At 44.6% G+C, this 15,970-nt stretch overlaps 1 protein-coding gene across 5 annotated transcripts in view; it reads right to left on the bottom strand.

The window, feature by feature from the left end:
• Positions 1-2,218: 2,218 nt before the first annotated feature.
• Positions 2,219-15,970, bottom strand: part of LOC116945465 (uncharacterized) — a 68,543-nt gene continuing 54,791 nt past the window's right edge. For all 5 annotated transcript variants that reach the window (XM_076069285.1, XM_032959777.2, XM_032959778.2 and 2 more), the window contains exons 9-14: positions 14,456-14,520; positions 11,529-11,740; positions 10,083-10,291; positions 9,642-9,854; positions 4,233-4,446; positions 2,219-3,512 (exon numbers count right to left, since the gene is read on the bottom strand). In XM_076069285.1, the coding sequence (XP_075925400.1) occupies positions 3,305-3,512; positions 4,233-4,446; positions 9,642-9,854; positions 10,083-10,291; positions 11,529-11,740; positions 14,456-14,520 (1,121 nt within the window). In that variant the 3' untranslated portion in view covers positions 2,219-3,304. The remainder of the gene's footprint in view (positions 3,513-4,232; positions 4,447-9,641; positions 9,855-10,082; positions 10,292-11,528; positions 11,741-14,455; positions 14,521-15,970) is intronic.

Below are 15,970 nucleotides of genomic sequence, written 5' to 3'. Positions count from 1 at the left end.
ACTGCTATTCAGAATGGCCTGAAATCAAATGTGTCATTCCGGATGACCGCTGCAAAGTATGATCTTGAGTTTTGATTATAGACTGCTGATCTTTAAAGGTGTATTGAAAAATGTTGATTCTGCTACCGATACTCCTTCTGTTATAGAGTGACTCATGCAGCCAAACTATGGCTGCAAATGAATTACTGCAGTCACGAAAGCTTTAAATCAAAATGTATGGCTGCAAAGTGTAGGCATACATGTTACGTATATCGTTTATTGTTAAATTTGAATGACAGTTTCTATGGTCACTGTTACATTGTTTTTATAGCTTTATTTTGGTGATTTTGAAAGGTTTTGGTTTAGCCATGTTTGTTTGTTGTAGTACAGTTAGCCTGATAACTTTAATCTACATTGTCTTATGGTTGTTATTGTTTGACTTGCATCCCACTGGGATTTTTTTCTGGAAGACTTTGCTGTTTTTTCCAGGATTTTTCTGTTGCATGTAGTCACTTTAAGATGTTTCTTGTTCATGTTTTTGTTTTTTTGCGGTTCCACCCGAGTCAAGAGCCGCATGGCTCATAAGGTTATACCTAATAAATGAAACTGAACTGACACACACACAAACACATCGACTTACGCACACACACACACACATATGGACTCAAACACACACATCGACTCACAACAACCGCAATTCGCCACTAAGTGGTGGTGACGTCACCACGACGCTTGTGCCAGGCCGTATGCACCTTGAGGCCACGTGAAGTGTCGAACGCCTGCTGGCAGGTCACGGGGCAGACGCAGGTGCCACGGGTCGACTGACTGAGATGACCACCTGTGCCCCCTACTGTGCCAACTTGCTGTGCTTTAGCCACCAGGCGCTCCACTCGTTGTTGTGAGCGTTGCTCCTCCGCCCTCTGTTGTTGGAGGGCGACTGCCTCCAATTGCCCAGTAGCATCCTTAACAAACCTCCACAGAGGCCGATCTTGACACCGCTGGTACCAGTCAACGGCAAGTCCACTCAGCTCCACGTCCTCCTGTACCACATCACTCCATCTCTTCTCTAGCCCATGCCGCACCCGTTTAGCCCCCTCGATCCGGCCGATCAAAAGCTGTTTAGGCATGCGGTGGCTGGGCATGCGGGCTACATGACCCAGCCAACGCAGCCTTGCCTGCCGGAGGAGCTCACCGATAAAACTTTGCCCAGATCTTTCAAGAATTTGTGAGCTCACATAATCCAGCCTGGTTAAACCCAGGATGGATCGTAGGCAGGCCAGCCTAAATGTTTCTAACCGGCGAAGATGCTACATTAGGGGGGTCCACGTTTCGCAAGCGTAGAGAAGAGAGGGAATGACCGTGGCCAAGAAGACCTGAAGCTTCTTGCGGAGCGACAGACCAGACAGCTTCCACACAGTGTTACGCAACCGATGAAAATGTAATGCTGCTCGACTGATTCGGAGTGAGACTTCTGCTGTCAAACCGGAGCCAGTCATAAGCACACTGCCCAGATATGTGAAACTCTCCACTCTCTCCACAACTGCCCCATCACCAATTGGAAGCTGTGGGGTGGAGTGGTCGATGGTACAAATACCTAGGCAGGTGCTTAGTTTTGGTGGGGCTGATGGTAAGGTCCCACCTCTTAGTGGCACGCTCCAGTTTCAGCAGAAGCGTCTCCAACTCCTCCTCTGAGTGAGCAGCGATTACCAGATCATCGGCATACATAACATAGTTGAGCAATAGGAAGCCATCTCTTGACCGCACCCAGGCATCGATCAGCCTCCCATTGTATCTGTACCAAATGGAAATTCCCCCGGTACAGCTATTGAAGGCTTCACGAACTACGTGGTCAAAATAGATGTGAAATAATGTGGGAGCCAGAGGACATCCCTGTCGCACCCCAAGGTGTACAGCGAATGGCTCCGACTCCCAGCCACGTAGTTTTACCCGGGCCCGCTCACCATCATGAAGGTCCTTAATGATCGTGAGCAGAGGGTCAGGGACTCCGAAAGCACGGAGAACAACCCAGAGCCCAGGCCTACTGATGGAATTCCCTACACCTCTGCTGTAGCAGATGGACAGAAAATATGGCATCTGTGCAGGACCGCCCTTTCCTGAAACCGCATTGGGGCTCCGCAAGCCTCTCCTCAGCGTGCCTAGCAAGGCAATGTTGAATAATCACACACAGACAGACAAAAAAAAATCACTTTTATATATAAAAATAAAAGAAACAAGAATAGAAAGATTATACATTTATTTTTCTGTTCGTTTTAAAACAATAAAATAGCACATTATTTCTGGAATTACGAGGCACTGTGTTAACATTATGCCAAACCCCGACCAGACATTGCTTGTATTAGAATCAATATTGATGAAATTATACACTCCGAGAATGCCATACAGCTGATAAGTTGGGTAAGAAATAATGTGGAGAGATGGACATCTGAAGGAGATATATTGTCTGCCTATTTATTTTGTATAAATATAAAAAAATGCTTCTGGGATTCAGATACTGATATCATGATACCTACAGGTATTGCCAGGGGCGAAGCCAGGATTTCAGGCCGGGGTGACATTCAACTAATTTTAATTTCAAGAATGATTAGAGAGTCAGGCTGTTGAACTAGACGCCATCGGTTGACGACACACTCTGACAATGCAGTTGCACGGAGTCCGCCAGACCGAGTGTCGTACACTTATACGCAGAATGTCACCCCTGTCACCCCCCCTGGCTCCGCCCCTGGGTATTGCACATCCCAACAGTAAATATGTGCAAGTATGGTCAACATGTCTGGCGAGTGCATTCAGGCCAGCATGTGGTGTCTTTGGGACTGGTGTAGTCTATGGTAATGTGGTGTTGTCCATGGGAATGTGTTATCATCTATGGGAATGTGGTATCATCTATGGGAATGTGATGTCCGTGGGAATGTGGTGTGCGTGGGAATGTGGTATCCGTGGGAATGTGGTGTCGTCTATGGAAATGTTGTATTATCTATGGGAATGTGGTGTCATCTATGGGAATATGGTGTCGTCTATTGGAATGTGATGTCTTGGGGCTATGTTCTTAGCTTGACTCTGACTTGGCCTCTAACACAGTTCAACTCAGGTTTAAGCTATTCATTTGCTTCCAAAGACGCATCGGTGAGTGGCTTAGCCATGGCTTGGCTCCGGGTCAGCTCATGGAATCCCGAGCATGGTTGGGACCATGCTGAGAGCCAGTGGCTTTGAGCTGGCTCTCTTGAGCCAGAGCCAAGCCTGCACCAAGCCGAGATAAAAGAACAAAGGTATATTAGTGTGTGTCTGTGTGTGCATTGTGCCAGCTTCCTCAATGCCCCGTCGGCAGCTGTGCCTTGCTGGGCAACAAGGGGGTGAGTCTTGCACCCCCCAGCCTGAACACGCGCTGCCCAGGTGGATGTGGGGGGTCGCCTGTGCGCACACGAGTGTCCCCCCGTGACTCCTGTCCACCTCCTCGCACCACTGGCCGATGCATTCCCCGAACAGCGGCAAGTGGGGTATACACGCTGGAAAGAGACCTGTGCTCAAGCACACACAAAGACAAAGATCCATGTCTACCTATCTAGACTGCTGAGGCAAGTTACTAGCGAACATCTATTAAGTTACACATGGCTGATGTCAGAATAAGAATATTTATTTATCCTGGAAGAATCTGATGAGCTATGAAGCTCTTTTTCACGGCTGATGTATGTATGTTGAACTTCTTTTGCACCGTACGAAGCAAACTGTCCTAATCGGACGTGCGGATTAGCATGGTTGTTTACGTTTCAATTTTAAACAAAATACCAAAGCAGAAAAAGCAGAAAACTGACCAAACAAGAAAATAATAAAAACTGAGTGTAAAGTAAATTAAACCGTAAAATCCAGAAAACTTCACATGAAGCTAAACTGAAAAGATAACTGCAAGTCACATAATGTATACATTGCAGCCCTCAGAGCCGGGCTGGCTGAAGTAAAACTTAACATTTTGTATGAAGTTTGTGCTTTGTGATTGGGCTGAGACTTTCAACTACTTTGAGAACCTAGTTTAATCAGGGGTGATTGAATGGTGGACTCGCACGCAACTGTCAACAGTGCTAGTTCAGTACTCGGACACAAGCACCTGGCATGTATTTCTAAAATAACTGAATATCACATGTTCTACCTCTTACACCTGAAGAATACCTTTACACTTACTCCACACCTCACCGTGGTTACTAAACACTGCAATGTGTCTTTCTCAAGCAGTGCACGCAAACCTGATAGTGTGCGTGCTGCGTGTTCCAGAGTCCACCAGGGTGAGCGGCTCCCCTGTATGCCTGGGCACAACGACGCCAAATTGCTTCGCTGGTGGCGACGTCGCCGGTTGCAATGGCAGCGCCGATAGTGATTGTGGTTGCGGTGTCCTTGGGAAAGCGGCGCCAGCTTGAGTAGTTGATGTCACCCGGCACTTGTCAGAAACCGTCACCCGACCTACAGACACAATCCCAGCACCAAAAGCGCAAGCCTGTGAGCCAGCATCTGGAGGTGTTGGTACAGGCATGAAGCCGTTTTGTGTGACACCCGCCAGCATGGGATAGAGGTGCCTATAGGGGGCAGCAGAGAAAATAGGTGTCCGACATACATGCCAAAAGTATTTTGATAACATGGGCTGGGTAACACACCATGAAGAGTAATTTCCTTCTGTCCGAGATTTAGCTCAGTTGGTAGAGCAACAGGACTCCCAATCATCAAGAGGAACGATGCCAACCCCAGCTGCAAGCGATTATTAAATTCTTGCTTGTAACTTTCCTCAGCTAGCCCAGAATAGGCTATTGTGGGTTTTGAATGGAAACCTCGGTGGATGCCCACCACAGCAGTGGAAGTACATCATTTGCAGCTTACAGATGACAAGCCGATGGTCAGTGGGAAGATCAGTTGCAGGGTAGGTCCTGGTTTCAAGAATTTGGGCCCGCATTTGATGTTTCGTCGCTATATAGTACAGTAGATATTCTTGCTTGGACCCGGCGTACATCCATTGTTGTGTGGATGCACCGATGCAGGAAGAGTGTGTTTATGATTACAAGCCTACGGGTTGCACATAAGTCTAGCAGCCTTGTATTGTTATTGAGCTGATCTGGCTCAATAACAGGTGCGTGCTTCATGACCTACTTGGGCATTAAAGTCACCCAACAAGATGACTCTATCCCAAGGGGCCACTTTAGCCAAAACCTGGGATAGATAATATAAGGCATTTCGCTCATCAGCCTTGCCTGCATTCCTTCAAACACAGACACAAATAGGGACATTGGGAGACAGATTACAGAGGCGCACAGACACGAATACACTCAGTTATGAAAATTCTTGTCACGAATGTTGACAGTATCCTTTGATTTCCTTGCTCTTAGTAAGATACACATGCACGAGGGATTGGGAATTCTCTCTCAGCTACAATGCATTCTCACCCACCCACCCGGATCCACAATTAATTTTTGATTTGGTGTGCTTCGAAGATCGAGCAAGTTCAAAGTATACTTTGAAATGAAAAATACTGTCACACCACGACCAGCATAACTACCGTCCAGTTGGAGCACGTGGTAGCTCTCTAGTCCAGATGATTTTGCACATGGTTGGGGGACTGCATTATTGTAATTAATTGATAATCAATTCAAGTCTAGTATTGTTCTAGTCATGTTTATTTTAGAATTAGAAAATATAAAGTTTTATTGTATTTTGTTTTCTGATCCACCTGGAAACCTCTTGCAACCCACTAACGGGTCATGACCCATAGTTTTGGAAGCGCAGCTTCAACCCATCGGTGGGAATTCTACAAATCTTAGTTTTGGAAGCGCAGCTTCAACCCATCGGTGGGAATTCTACAAATCTATGATGGAGACCGGTCATCAATAAGCTGACCACTGCCAAAAGAAAACACACTGAGACCCAAGAGACAACCACCTTTGGCATATCAAGGTGGCAGGAGGTAGAATGGTTATTAAACTGAGTGAGCGTTACACTCACTCAGTTTAATAACCATTGCTATAGTCTACATCATAGACTGCCAATACGCTCACCAGCTTAAAACCAGGCTACAGTCTACATCAAGGCCGTAATTATAATATATATTGGGGGGGACACATTGGGGGAGACACATCCCCCCCAATATTCAAATATGCTCAAAATGCCCCCCCCCCAATATATTGCTATAAAATAGATTTTTTATATTATTGTGGTTATGGTTGTACTTTATTAATCCCTAATCTCTGCCATTTCATACAATAAAACAAGAAAAGGTAAAAAAAGAAAAAAATAGAGCAATGTAATAAATACAATGCACAAAATCCGTGATCTGATTTCGTCAGTAAAGGATGTTATTCCTGACTTACAGTATCCCGGTGTTTACAAATTGAGTTGTACCTGCGGGGACTGCTATATCGGGGAGACGAAGCGACATATCTCTGACCGAATTTGCGAGCACAAATCAGATTTTAAACACAGCAGAACGAATTCTTCTGCCGTGGCTGATCATTGTTACAACGTTGTGGGTGATCCTGATATTGTTTTCTCCGATACAAAGGTGCTCTGCAAACCTACCGGTTATTATCAGAGATTTGTCCACGAGGCCATCTAGATTTACAAACACAGACACAACTTCAACCGAGAGGATGGTTTCAAATTGAGCAATCACTGGAAAGATGTTATAAATCAAGTCAAACGTTAGCTGTCTTTCAATTTTTTGTACAGCCATTTCCTTTTCTCAGTGGTTGTATATCAAACTTTAGCTACCTTATAATTGAACAGCCATTTGCCGCCGCTTTAAAAAAATGGAGCTGTACACATGCAGCATGTCTCTTCCTCCCCCCGACCCCCACGCAGCATAACAAAAGGTGGGTTTTACCCACTCTCGTGCAGTGCGAAGTGGTTGTTACCCGCAGTAGTCTATAAAAAGGCTGTTTAACCCAGCCCTCCCACCCACCCACGCCCCCTTACTGACTCCTCCCCCCCCCCTTAACCTGTATATAATCCCGGTCGTATCTGAACTGTGCTCCTAACACAAATATTCTGTGTTGACTATTCCACCTGAAGACGGAAGCTTGTGATGCCTCCGAAACGTCGTGATTTAATTGTTTGATTTTATTTTGTTTTATCTTATCTATGTGACTTTACCGAATAAAACCAAAGAGTACTATTAGAAATTATTGTAAAAAATTAATAAAAAGTCCATCCAATGTGTTAGTGAATTTTTTAATATTTAAGGTAGGAAATTCGTTTTCAAATTTAGATTTTTTTTCTGGGGAGGGGACCCCCAGACCCCCTGGCAGATTTGGTCCCCCCCAATGCTGATTCCATGGCTACGGCCTTGGTCTACATTATAGACTGCCAGTACACTCACCGAGGTTAAGAACCAGGCTACAGTCTACATTATAGACTGCAAGTACATTCACCCAGCTTAATAATCATTGCTACAGTCTACATAATAGACTGCCAGTACACTCACCGAACTTAATAACCAGGCTACAGTCTACATTATAGACTGCCAGTACACTCACTCCGATTTAGAACTAGGCTACAGTCTTTTTCATTGAGACCTCCTTTGCCAGAAACAAGATATAAGAATAGGTTTTACCCTTTTAACTGGCACAAAAACTGACACCTTTATTCAAGGCATCATGTTTGCAATAACCACAACACAAGCAGTCAAAATGCAAACAAAAAAGACAACTCTGATAATAATATGCACTGTCCTTGAATTTGATTGGTCCACACCCGAGACAGCTTTTCTTAGAGCCTAGTCTCCATTGGTGTTGGACCAGAAGACGCCAAAAGGCGTACAACCGCACTATCAGAGTATTGAGGGCTCGGAGTGAGCATTAACATTATGAGACCTCCTTTGCCAGAAACAAGATATAAGAATAGGTTTTACCCTTTTAACTGGCACAAAAACTGACACCTTTATTCAAGGCATCATGTTTGCAATAACCACAACACAAGCAGTCAAAATGCAAACAAAAAAGACAACTCTGATAATAATATGCACTGTCCTTGAATTTGATTGGTCCACACCCGAGACAGCTTTTCTTAGAGCCTAGTCTCCATTGGTGTTGGACCAGAAGACGCCAAAAGGCGTACAACTCAAAAACAGCGCACTATCAGAGTATTGAGGGCTCGGGGTGAGCATTAACATTATGAGACCTCCTTTGCCAGAAACAAGATATAAGAAGAGGTTTTACCCTTTTAACTGGCACAAAAACTGACACCTTTATTCAAGGCATCATGTTTGCAATAACCACAACACAAGCAGTCAAAATGCAAACAAAAAAGACAACTCTGATAATAATATGCATTGTCCTTGAATTTGATTGGCCCACACCCGAGACAGCTTTTCTTAGAGCCTAGTCTCCATTGGTATTATCAGAGTTGTCTTTTTGTATGCATTTTGACTGCTTGTGTTGTGGTTATTGCAAACATGATGCCTTGAATAAAGGTGTCAGTTTTTGTGCCAGTTAAAAGGGTAAAACCTATTCTTATATCTTGTTTCTGGCAAAGGAGGTCTCATAATGTTAATGCTCACCCCGAGCCCTCAATACTCTGATAGTGCGCTGTTTTTGAGTTGTACACCTTTTGGCGTCTTCTGGTCCAACACCAATGGAGACTAGGCTCTAAGAAAAGCTGTCTCGGGTGTGGACCAATCAAATTCAAGGACAGTGCATATTATTATCAGAGTTGTATTTTTTGTTTGCATTTTGACTGCTTGTGTTGTGGTTATTGCAAACATGATGCCTTGAATAAAGGTGTCAGTTTTTGTGCCAGTTAAAAGGGTAAAACCTATTCTTATATCTTGTTTCTGGCAAAGGAGGTCTCATAATGTTAATGCTCACTTAGAGCCCTCAATACTCTGATAGTGCGCTGTTTTTGAGTTGTACGCCTTTTGGCGTCTTCTGGTCCAACACCAATGGAGACTAGGCTCTAAGAAAAGCTGTCTCGGGTGTGGACCAATCAAATTCAAGGACAGTGCATATTATTATCAGAGTTGTCTTTTTTGTTTGCATTTTGACTGCTTGTGTTGTGGTTATTGCAAACATGATGCCTTGAATTATTATGAATTTTGAATAAAGGTGTCAGTTTTTGTGCCAGTTAAAAGGGTAAAACCTATTCTTATATCTTGTTTCTGGCAAAGGAGGTCTCATAATGTTAATGCTCACCCCGAGCCCTCAATACTCTGATAGTGCGCTGTTTTTGAGTTGTACGCCTTTTGGCGTCTTCTGGTCCAACACCAATGGAGACTAGGCTCTAAGAAAAGCTGTCTTGGGTGTGGACCAATCAAATTCAAGGACATTGCATATTATTATCAGAGTTGTCTTTTTTGTTTGCATTTTGACTGCTTGTGTTGTGGTTATTGCAAACATGATGCCTTGAATAAAGGTGTCAGTTTTTGTGCCAGTTAAAAGGGTAAAACCTATTCTTATAGGCTACAGTCTATTTTAGCGTTTTTGTTTTTGATTAATTTATTTTTATTTACATTATTTTTATTATTTTTCTATCTACGTGACTTTACCGAAAGAACAAAATATGAATTCCTGCAGTCACGAAAGTTAAGTACAAATTTAAGTACATACACATGCACACAGTAGGCAGTGTATATTGAAGACAATATTATTGACCCGTCTAGACATGCCGGCTGCGATGACCTGTGGCGGAAGGTGCGTTCTTGGCATAAAGTGCTGCACTGGCGATGCTCGCGTCCCTGCTGAAGCTGCGCCGGGCCCCTGGCATACGGAGTGCCACGAGCTGGCGATTTGGTGGCAGCCGGGGATGCCGGTGGAGCGTGGGAGGGGAGGGGAACTTGGGGGTTCCCACGGAGACGCGGGCTGCCAAGGAAGATGTGGGGCTGAGATCAGAACCTTTAAAGGGCAGAATGGGGATCGATGGAGAGTAGAGAGATGGGAAGAGAGAGTACATACATTTTTGTCCAACTCATTGAAAACAGCCATTTCTTATATTAATTATCGATTAGTTTCCATTATTACATTTCTGAAAACTGTTCTTTAGAACTCACAAACATTGTTGTCAGTATTTCAGCATTGCCAATAAAAATGCGTATGAGCACAGTGACGCTGTTGAATGCACACCACCAAGAGGGCACAGGGGGGCTGGGGAGACGCCCCGATCGGAGCCGCCCTCCGAGACGCTGTCCTCCCCTGAGACGCTGTCCTGCTGATCGCCCTCAGCCTCCCCAATGCTGCTTCTGTTGCTTCTGCTGCTGCTGCGCTTCACGTCCCCACCGTACGTAATGCTCAGCACCTGGGGTTCGTGCTTCTGTGCAAATGTCTTCATGTTCCTGTGTGAGGCACGTGCAGCGGTGGTGAGGAGTGAAGAGTGCGGGTGAGGGTGAAATGTGAGTATGTGCATTAAGCATAAGTAGTATAAGTGTGTATATGGGGGTTGATAATTATTTTGCATTCAGTTTTATACATAATTCATGACAGAGCAACACCCTTTAAAAGTTGTGATGTCATCCTCGTGTCAATTGGAACGAATTTGTTCTCAATGTTTTAACAACCTCAATCCACTGCCGTCTCCTTGTACACCACACACAAGCTGGCGTTATACACGCTCTCGTGCACTCAGCCCATCTTCTCTGGAATGCCATAACCTATACGTTTCTGCAGGCTCCCTATCTCTTTTTACAAAATATACACTTTTTAGGGATCGACATACAAATCTAAACACACTCCATATATTCCTGGGTCTCTATTAGTTGTCTGCATTTCACATGAATCGCCACAACCCCTCTCTATTTAAACCAACAATGGTTTTCCCTTAAGTGCACTTGTATCTGCTTTCGTTTTGTATTCAGCAAAATTCTGGTAAACACCTTTAAAATGTTGACTTAAAGCTTTCGTGACTGCAGGAATTCATATTCTTTGGGTTTTTCGGTAAAGTCACGTAGATAGGTTCAAAGAAAATAACATAAAAAAACTATGACGTTTCGATCGCAGCACAAGCATTCATCATCAGGAAGAGGCCCTTTTTCCTGATGACGACCGCTTGTGTTTCGATCGAAACGTCATAGTTTTTGTTATTTTCTTTGAATCTATCTACGTGACTTTACCGAAAGACCCAAATAATATCTAGAACTTCCTGCCTTTCTGAACATGTCCTAACCACTGCTCTCCATAATGTGTACATATATACGTAAATGTTATTGGTGCACTTGTATCTCTGCTCGGGATTTAATAGCATTACTACAATAAATCACTGTGTGGGGTGTTGGTATCAGCCCTAAGGAGACAAAGGCAGGTAGTAGGTATGCCTGGCAGTGCCCTCCTCACATGCTGCATGAGATAAGTGATCTTTCGCCACAACCGTATTTAATTCCGATCCCAGTGCAACTGGGGCGGTGGGGGTGAAGGTGCTGTATAATGTGAGCATATGGGCACATTGGACATTGTTTATGCGAGCGTTAAAACACTCTATTGCGTGCAATAGAGTGCACCAGGGGGAGGCCTGTGTGCCACATGCTGCATATGCAGTGTGATGCAATTACTGTTGCAATGCATATCAACCAAAACTACCTGCTGAATTCCTCCCTCCAAGCACTCAGTGCCAGCAGCACATCCTGCTCAAACGCGCAGAGTGGTGAGGGTGGGCTGTCGGGGGGGTCCGGGATGTGGCAGAGAGCTGGGAGGGCCCCTGCCATCGTGGCTGAGTCGCCAGGGCTGCGGGTTCCATCACGAGAGGATGGCTCCGCCGTTTCTTGTTTGGACACAGCCTCCGAGCTGGTTGTCTGACAGCACGGTGTGCCGCACGCTTGTGTTATAATTATTACTACTATGCCTGTTCACCCACGAAATCCTTACTGAGTCTCAAGACTCTTCAGGTCACAGTAGGAGGCGATGTTGCTGTATTCCACTTGAGTAAGTTGCAGGTAATTTTTTAGCATTGGGATGTTTAGTGTTGGTTCACCAAAGTTCAAAAATCCTTCCGGTGGCAAGCATATTCCAGTGCTTGCAGGTTGCCTGCTGCAATTTTTTTGCACAGTGCAGGGGACTTCCTCAAGCAGTAGGCAGACCAAGAGATGTTGCATGGTCAGCATTTTGCTGCAGTTGCAGCTCTGGTTTTGGCCAATTCATGGTTGCATTGTTTCGTTGTTTAGCTGTGGGAGGAAACCAGAGAACCTATGCAGAACAGGGGAACACATACAAACTCCACCCAGAAAGATGCTCGAGTGGGGAATCAAGCTCAAGACCTTCTTGCTGTGAGGCACAAGTGTTACCAATGCGCCACCCTGCCATTCAAAGCAGTCATTGTAGGCAATCTATAAAGTACTGGGAGCTACGAGCTCAACCCATGCTGGTGGTCTACACATGGTAGTCGTGATGTAAATAAGTGATCAATGATAGCTATAACTCCCAGTTCAGGATAGTCATGCTTTTTACTTAAAATGCTCTTGAGCCAATATTTACTCTAAAATATGACATCAAATGACCTCTTTAAGGATGAGCATTTATCAGGCGCTTCAATGCCCCAGCATCTCAAAACACCTTACATCTCAGTCATTCCAGTGCACAATGGTAGTTTTTGTTATTTTTAACCTAGGGGACCACATGATGACAGCTGTCCCTGTATGGCACAAGGTAACACAGGGCCGGCCTGCAAGTAAGCATTAGCCTGTCAGGGGAAATGTTGCTATTGGTTATTACAATTAAGTACCTCACAGGAACAAGGCCTGGGTTCAATTTCTGACTTGGCCACCTTTCTGTGTGGCGTTTGTTCTCCCCTTGTTCTGCGTTTCCTCCAGGTTCTCCGGTTTCCTCCCATAGCTAAATGCATACAATGTAACCGGTATCTACGGGAGACCCCTTGTGTCTGTATTAAGATGATAATTAAAAATAAGAAAAGGCATTATCCTTTCTGGCAATAATGCAGGTGTGAAGATGTGTAAACACCAATTAGACACCTATTACAAGGCATAACATCTACTTTGACCACACATAAAATGTAAAACATGCCAACAAATACACCAAAACCTTACCTATTGCAAAGGTTCCACAATTGAAAATCACAGAAATCAGAAAATACCAGATCCGCAAACTCAACGGCAAATGGGAAAACTAGGGTTTGGTTCCCAGTACGTAACCCAAACATGAGACAGTAAGAAATGTTCACGTAATGTATCAATATTCTCTTTCGTATTATGTATAACGTGTACAGTAAATGTATAGAATGCTAAATATTAATGTAGCATACTGTACTGTACACATGAACCTGAAAATAAAGATAAGGTTAATGACATGTATAGTATTTTGATTTAAAGCCTTCGTGACTGCAGGGATTCATATTCTTGGTTCTTTCGGTAAAGTCACGTAGAATGGAAATAAAATAATAAATATTGCTTTATATTTTTATTATGTTATTGTTTCCCTTCTACGTGATTTTTCTGAACGAACCAAGAATAGTACATGTATAGTAAATATGCAGTTTAAAAAATAACAAACTGAAAGTAGTTTTATTTACTATGAATGATGATGGTGTGTATTCTTCCGTGGGAGAATCATTGTGAGCAGCATAGTAGTGTACAGTACTTCTTTACGATGTGTACTGAATAGGAATCTTGCGGTCAAAGCCACGTATGATCGAGTCACGGGCGCAATCGGCCAACTGTACCTTAAATTTGGAGCGAATGGTCAAATTCGCGATGGGAAAACCCACGATGGGGCAAGGTTTTGGTGTATCCTTTGCTAATGTATTTGTAGTGTAACAGCGCCGGCTGTTGGACAGCAGCGGCAACTGTGGTAGACAGACAGTACACACGCTGGTGATCGTGGGTGCAGGTGTGTTAGCAGAGCGGAGGAACTAGGGCAGAGCACCCCATCTGGAGGTTCCTGGAACCTGCTAGCCGGTTTGAGAAGGGAGGCGCGGTCAGGGCGGAGCCAGGCCATGCTGGTAGCATAAAAGGAGCCGAGAGAGGAAGCTCGAGGCTGCTGATTCTGGGAGTGGACTCATCTCGTCATTGCTGTCGTCTCGTCGCCGTCGTCGCGAATCGTCTCCGCTAGATATTGCGCTATGAAGGATAATAGGTGGCTATCTCAGTCAGCACCGTCAGTGTTAGACGGCTATTGTTGTGTACAGGCTAGGCTAAGCTACTGTGGAGAGTGTGTGGACAAGACGATAGAAGTTGTTAATAAAGAAGGTGCCTCCTAGAAACTCTATCTCTGAATCGTTGACACTACATATGCATTCTATTTTTTTTTTATTTCAATGTTACTGATATTGACCAAAAATGCCACTGCTAAAACAATACCTGCAGCTGACTCAATCACACATAGCACACAGCAACATTTCCCCGACTATGAAAATGTGGCAGGACCCTCCTGACAAAAAGTCTTGAGACTCGAGGCTTTCCTGGATAAACAAGCATCACAATAACAATAATAAAGATACACTGCATGGAGCATTGAAACTGTGTGTGGGTGTGTGGGTGCATGTGGGAGTTTCATACATTGAGCTTATTTCGCCGTGCTCTGAGGGCCTTCACAGGATTACCACAGATGACGCCGCTGCCTCCTGAAAATAAAAACATTAACACACATACATTAAAATTATTGTGTGAGCACTTAATACCACAATTTTACATTTCCATGTATGTATCATGACATTGGTAAGGGGTACAGGTACAATATGAATGCCATTATTTACAATGGTAATAATATTCATGAAATATTGCATTTCATCTTTTACCGTATCACTCTGAGTGCACCCGATCTCGTCGGAGGGTCATGCTAAGGAGGGTCAAGCCCGTTTAGTGTCTGAATTGGTGACTCGTATGTATGTGTAGTGTAATAGCGCCGGCTGGTGGATAGCAGCGGCGACTGTGGTGGACAGACAGTACATACGCCGGTGAGCGTGTGCACAGGTGTGTTGGCAGGGCGGAGAAACTGGGGCAAGGGCCACGGAGGACCCCGTCTGGAAGCCACTGGAACCTGCTAGTGGGTTCGAGAAGGGAGGGGCGGCCAGGGCGGAGCCAGGCCACGCTGGGTAAGATAAAAGGAGCCAAGAGCGGGAGCTCAAGGCTGCCGGTTCTGGGATTGGATTCATCTCGGCGTTGCTGTCGTCTCGTCGCTGTCATCGCTGCCGTCTCGTCGCTGTCATCGCTGCTGTCTTCGCTTGATATTGCGCTACCAGATAGTAGTTGCCTGTCTCAGTCAGCGCTGTCAGTGTTAGACGGCTAGTGTTGTGTATAGGCTAGGCTTAGCGACTGTAGAGTGTGTGGATGAGACTGTGAATGTTCTAAATAAAAGGTACCTCCTACAAACCTTGTCTCGGAATCACTGACACTACACATGCACGTATGTTAAACTTCTTTCGCACCATACATAGACAACCGTGCTAATCGGAGGTGCGGACTCCAGTGCACATCAGGTGTTGTGGCTGCGAGGGCTGAGCGGTGCTAGGAGATGTCAGTGCAGCAAAGTGGATGCGGTCCACAGATAGATTTTATCCCTATTGAGTCTGTGGATTGGATTTATCCATGAATATCTTTGCAAAATATCCCTTTGTATGAGTGCGGTTTATCTAGGAATTTTTTTTTTATCCAGAAGCCGAACACTCTTTAATGACGGTAGGAGACAGTAGCCTTCTCGCGGATCACCAGTTAAGTGTTTTCCTGTTACTGTACACAACTAATACCATCATGTCGGCTCATGAAGGGCCAGAAACTGATCGGACGATGTCTTTGAGCGTAATAACTAAATATTGAAGATCTTTCAAGACCTACATGTGATTTTCTGGCCAAGAACCTACGATAACATTTCTTTGGCATCACCTTACAGGAGACGTACATTGAGGACAGCAAGAGGATGGCAAGTTCCAGAATAAATGGATACTGTATATCCTCTTCAGCACCGTAGTCGTGAGGTACATCAGGCTCTCCGATCTTAAATTTACATTCAAATGACAGATTGACATGCTAATCTTTAGCAATACAATAGCCGCCTCTTGAACACCATAGTCGTGA

The sequence above is a fragment of the Petromyzon marinus genome, chromosome 24, assembly GCF_048934315.1.
Source record: "Petromyzon marinus isolate PM22_M1 ecotype Great Lakes invasive population chromosome 24, UKy_Petmar_22M1.pri1.0, whole genome shotgun sequence".
In the NCBI taxonomy this organism is placed as follows: Eukaryota; Metazoa; Chordata; class Hyperoartia; order Petromyzontiformes; family Petromyzontidae; genus Petromyzon; species Petromyzon marinus.
Note: the sequence above shows the minus strand (reverse complement) of the source record. Positions and strands in the feature narration are given on the sequence as shown.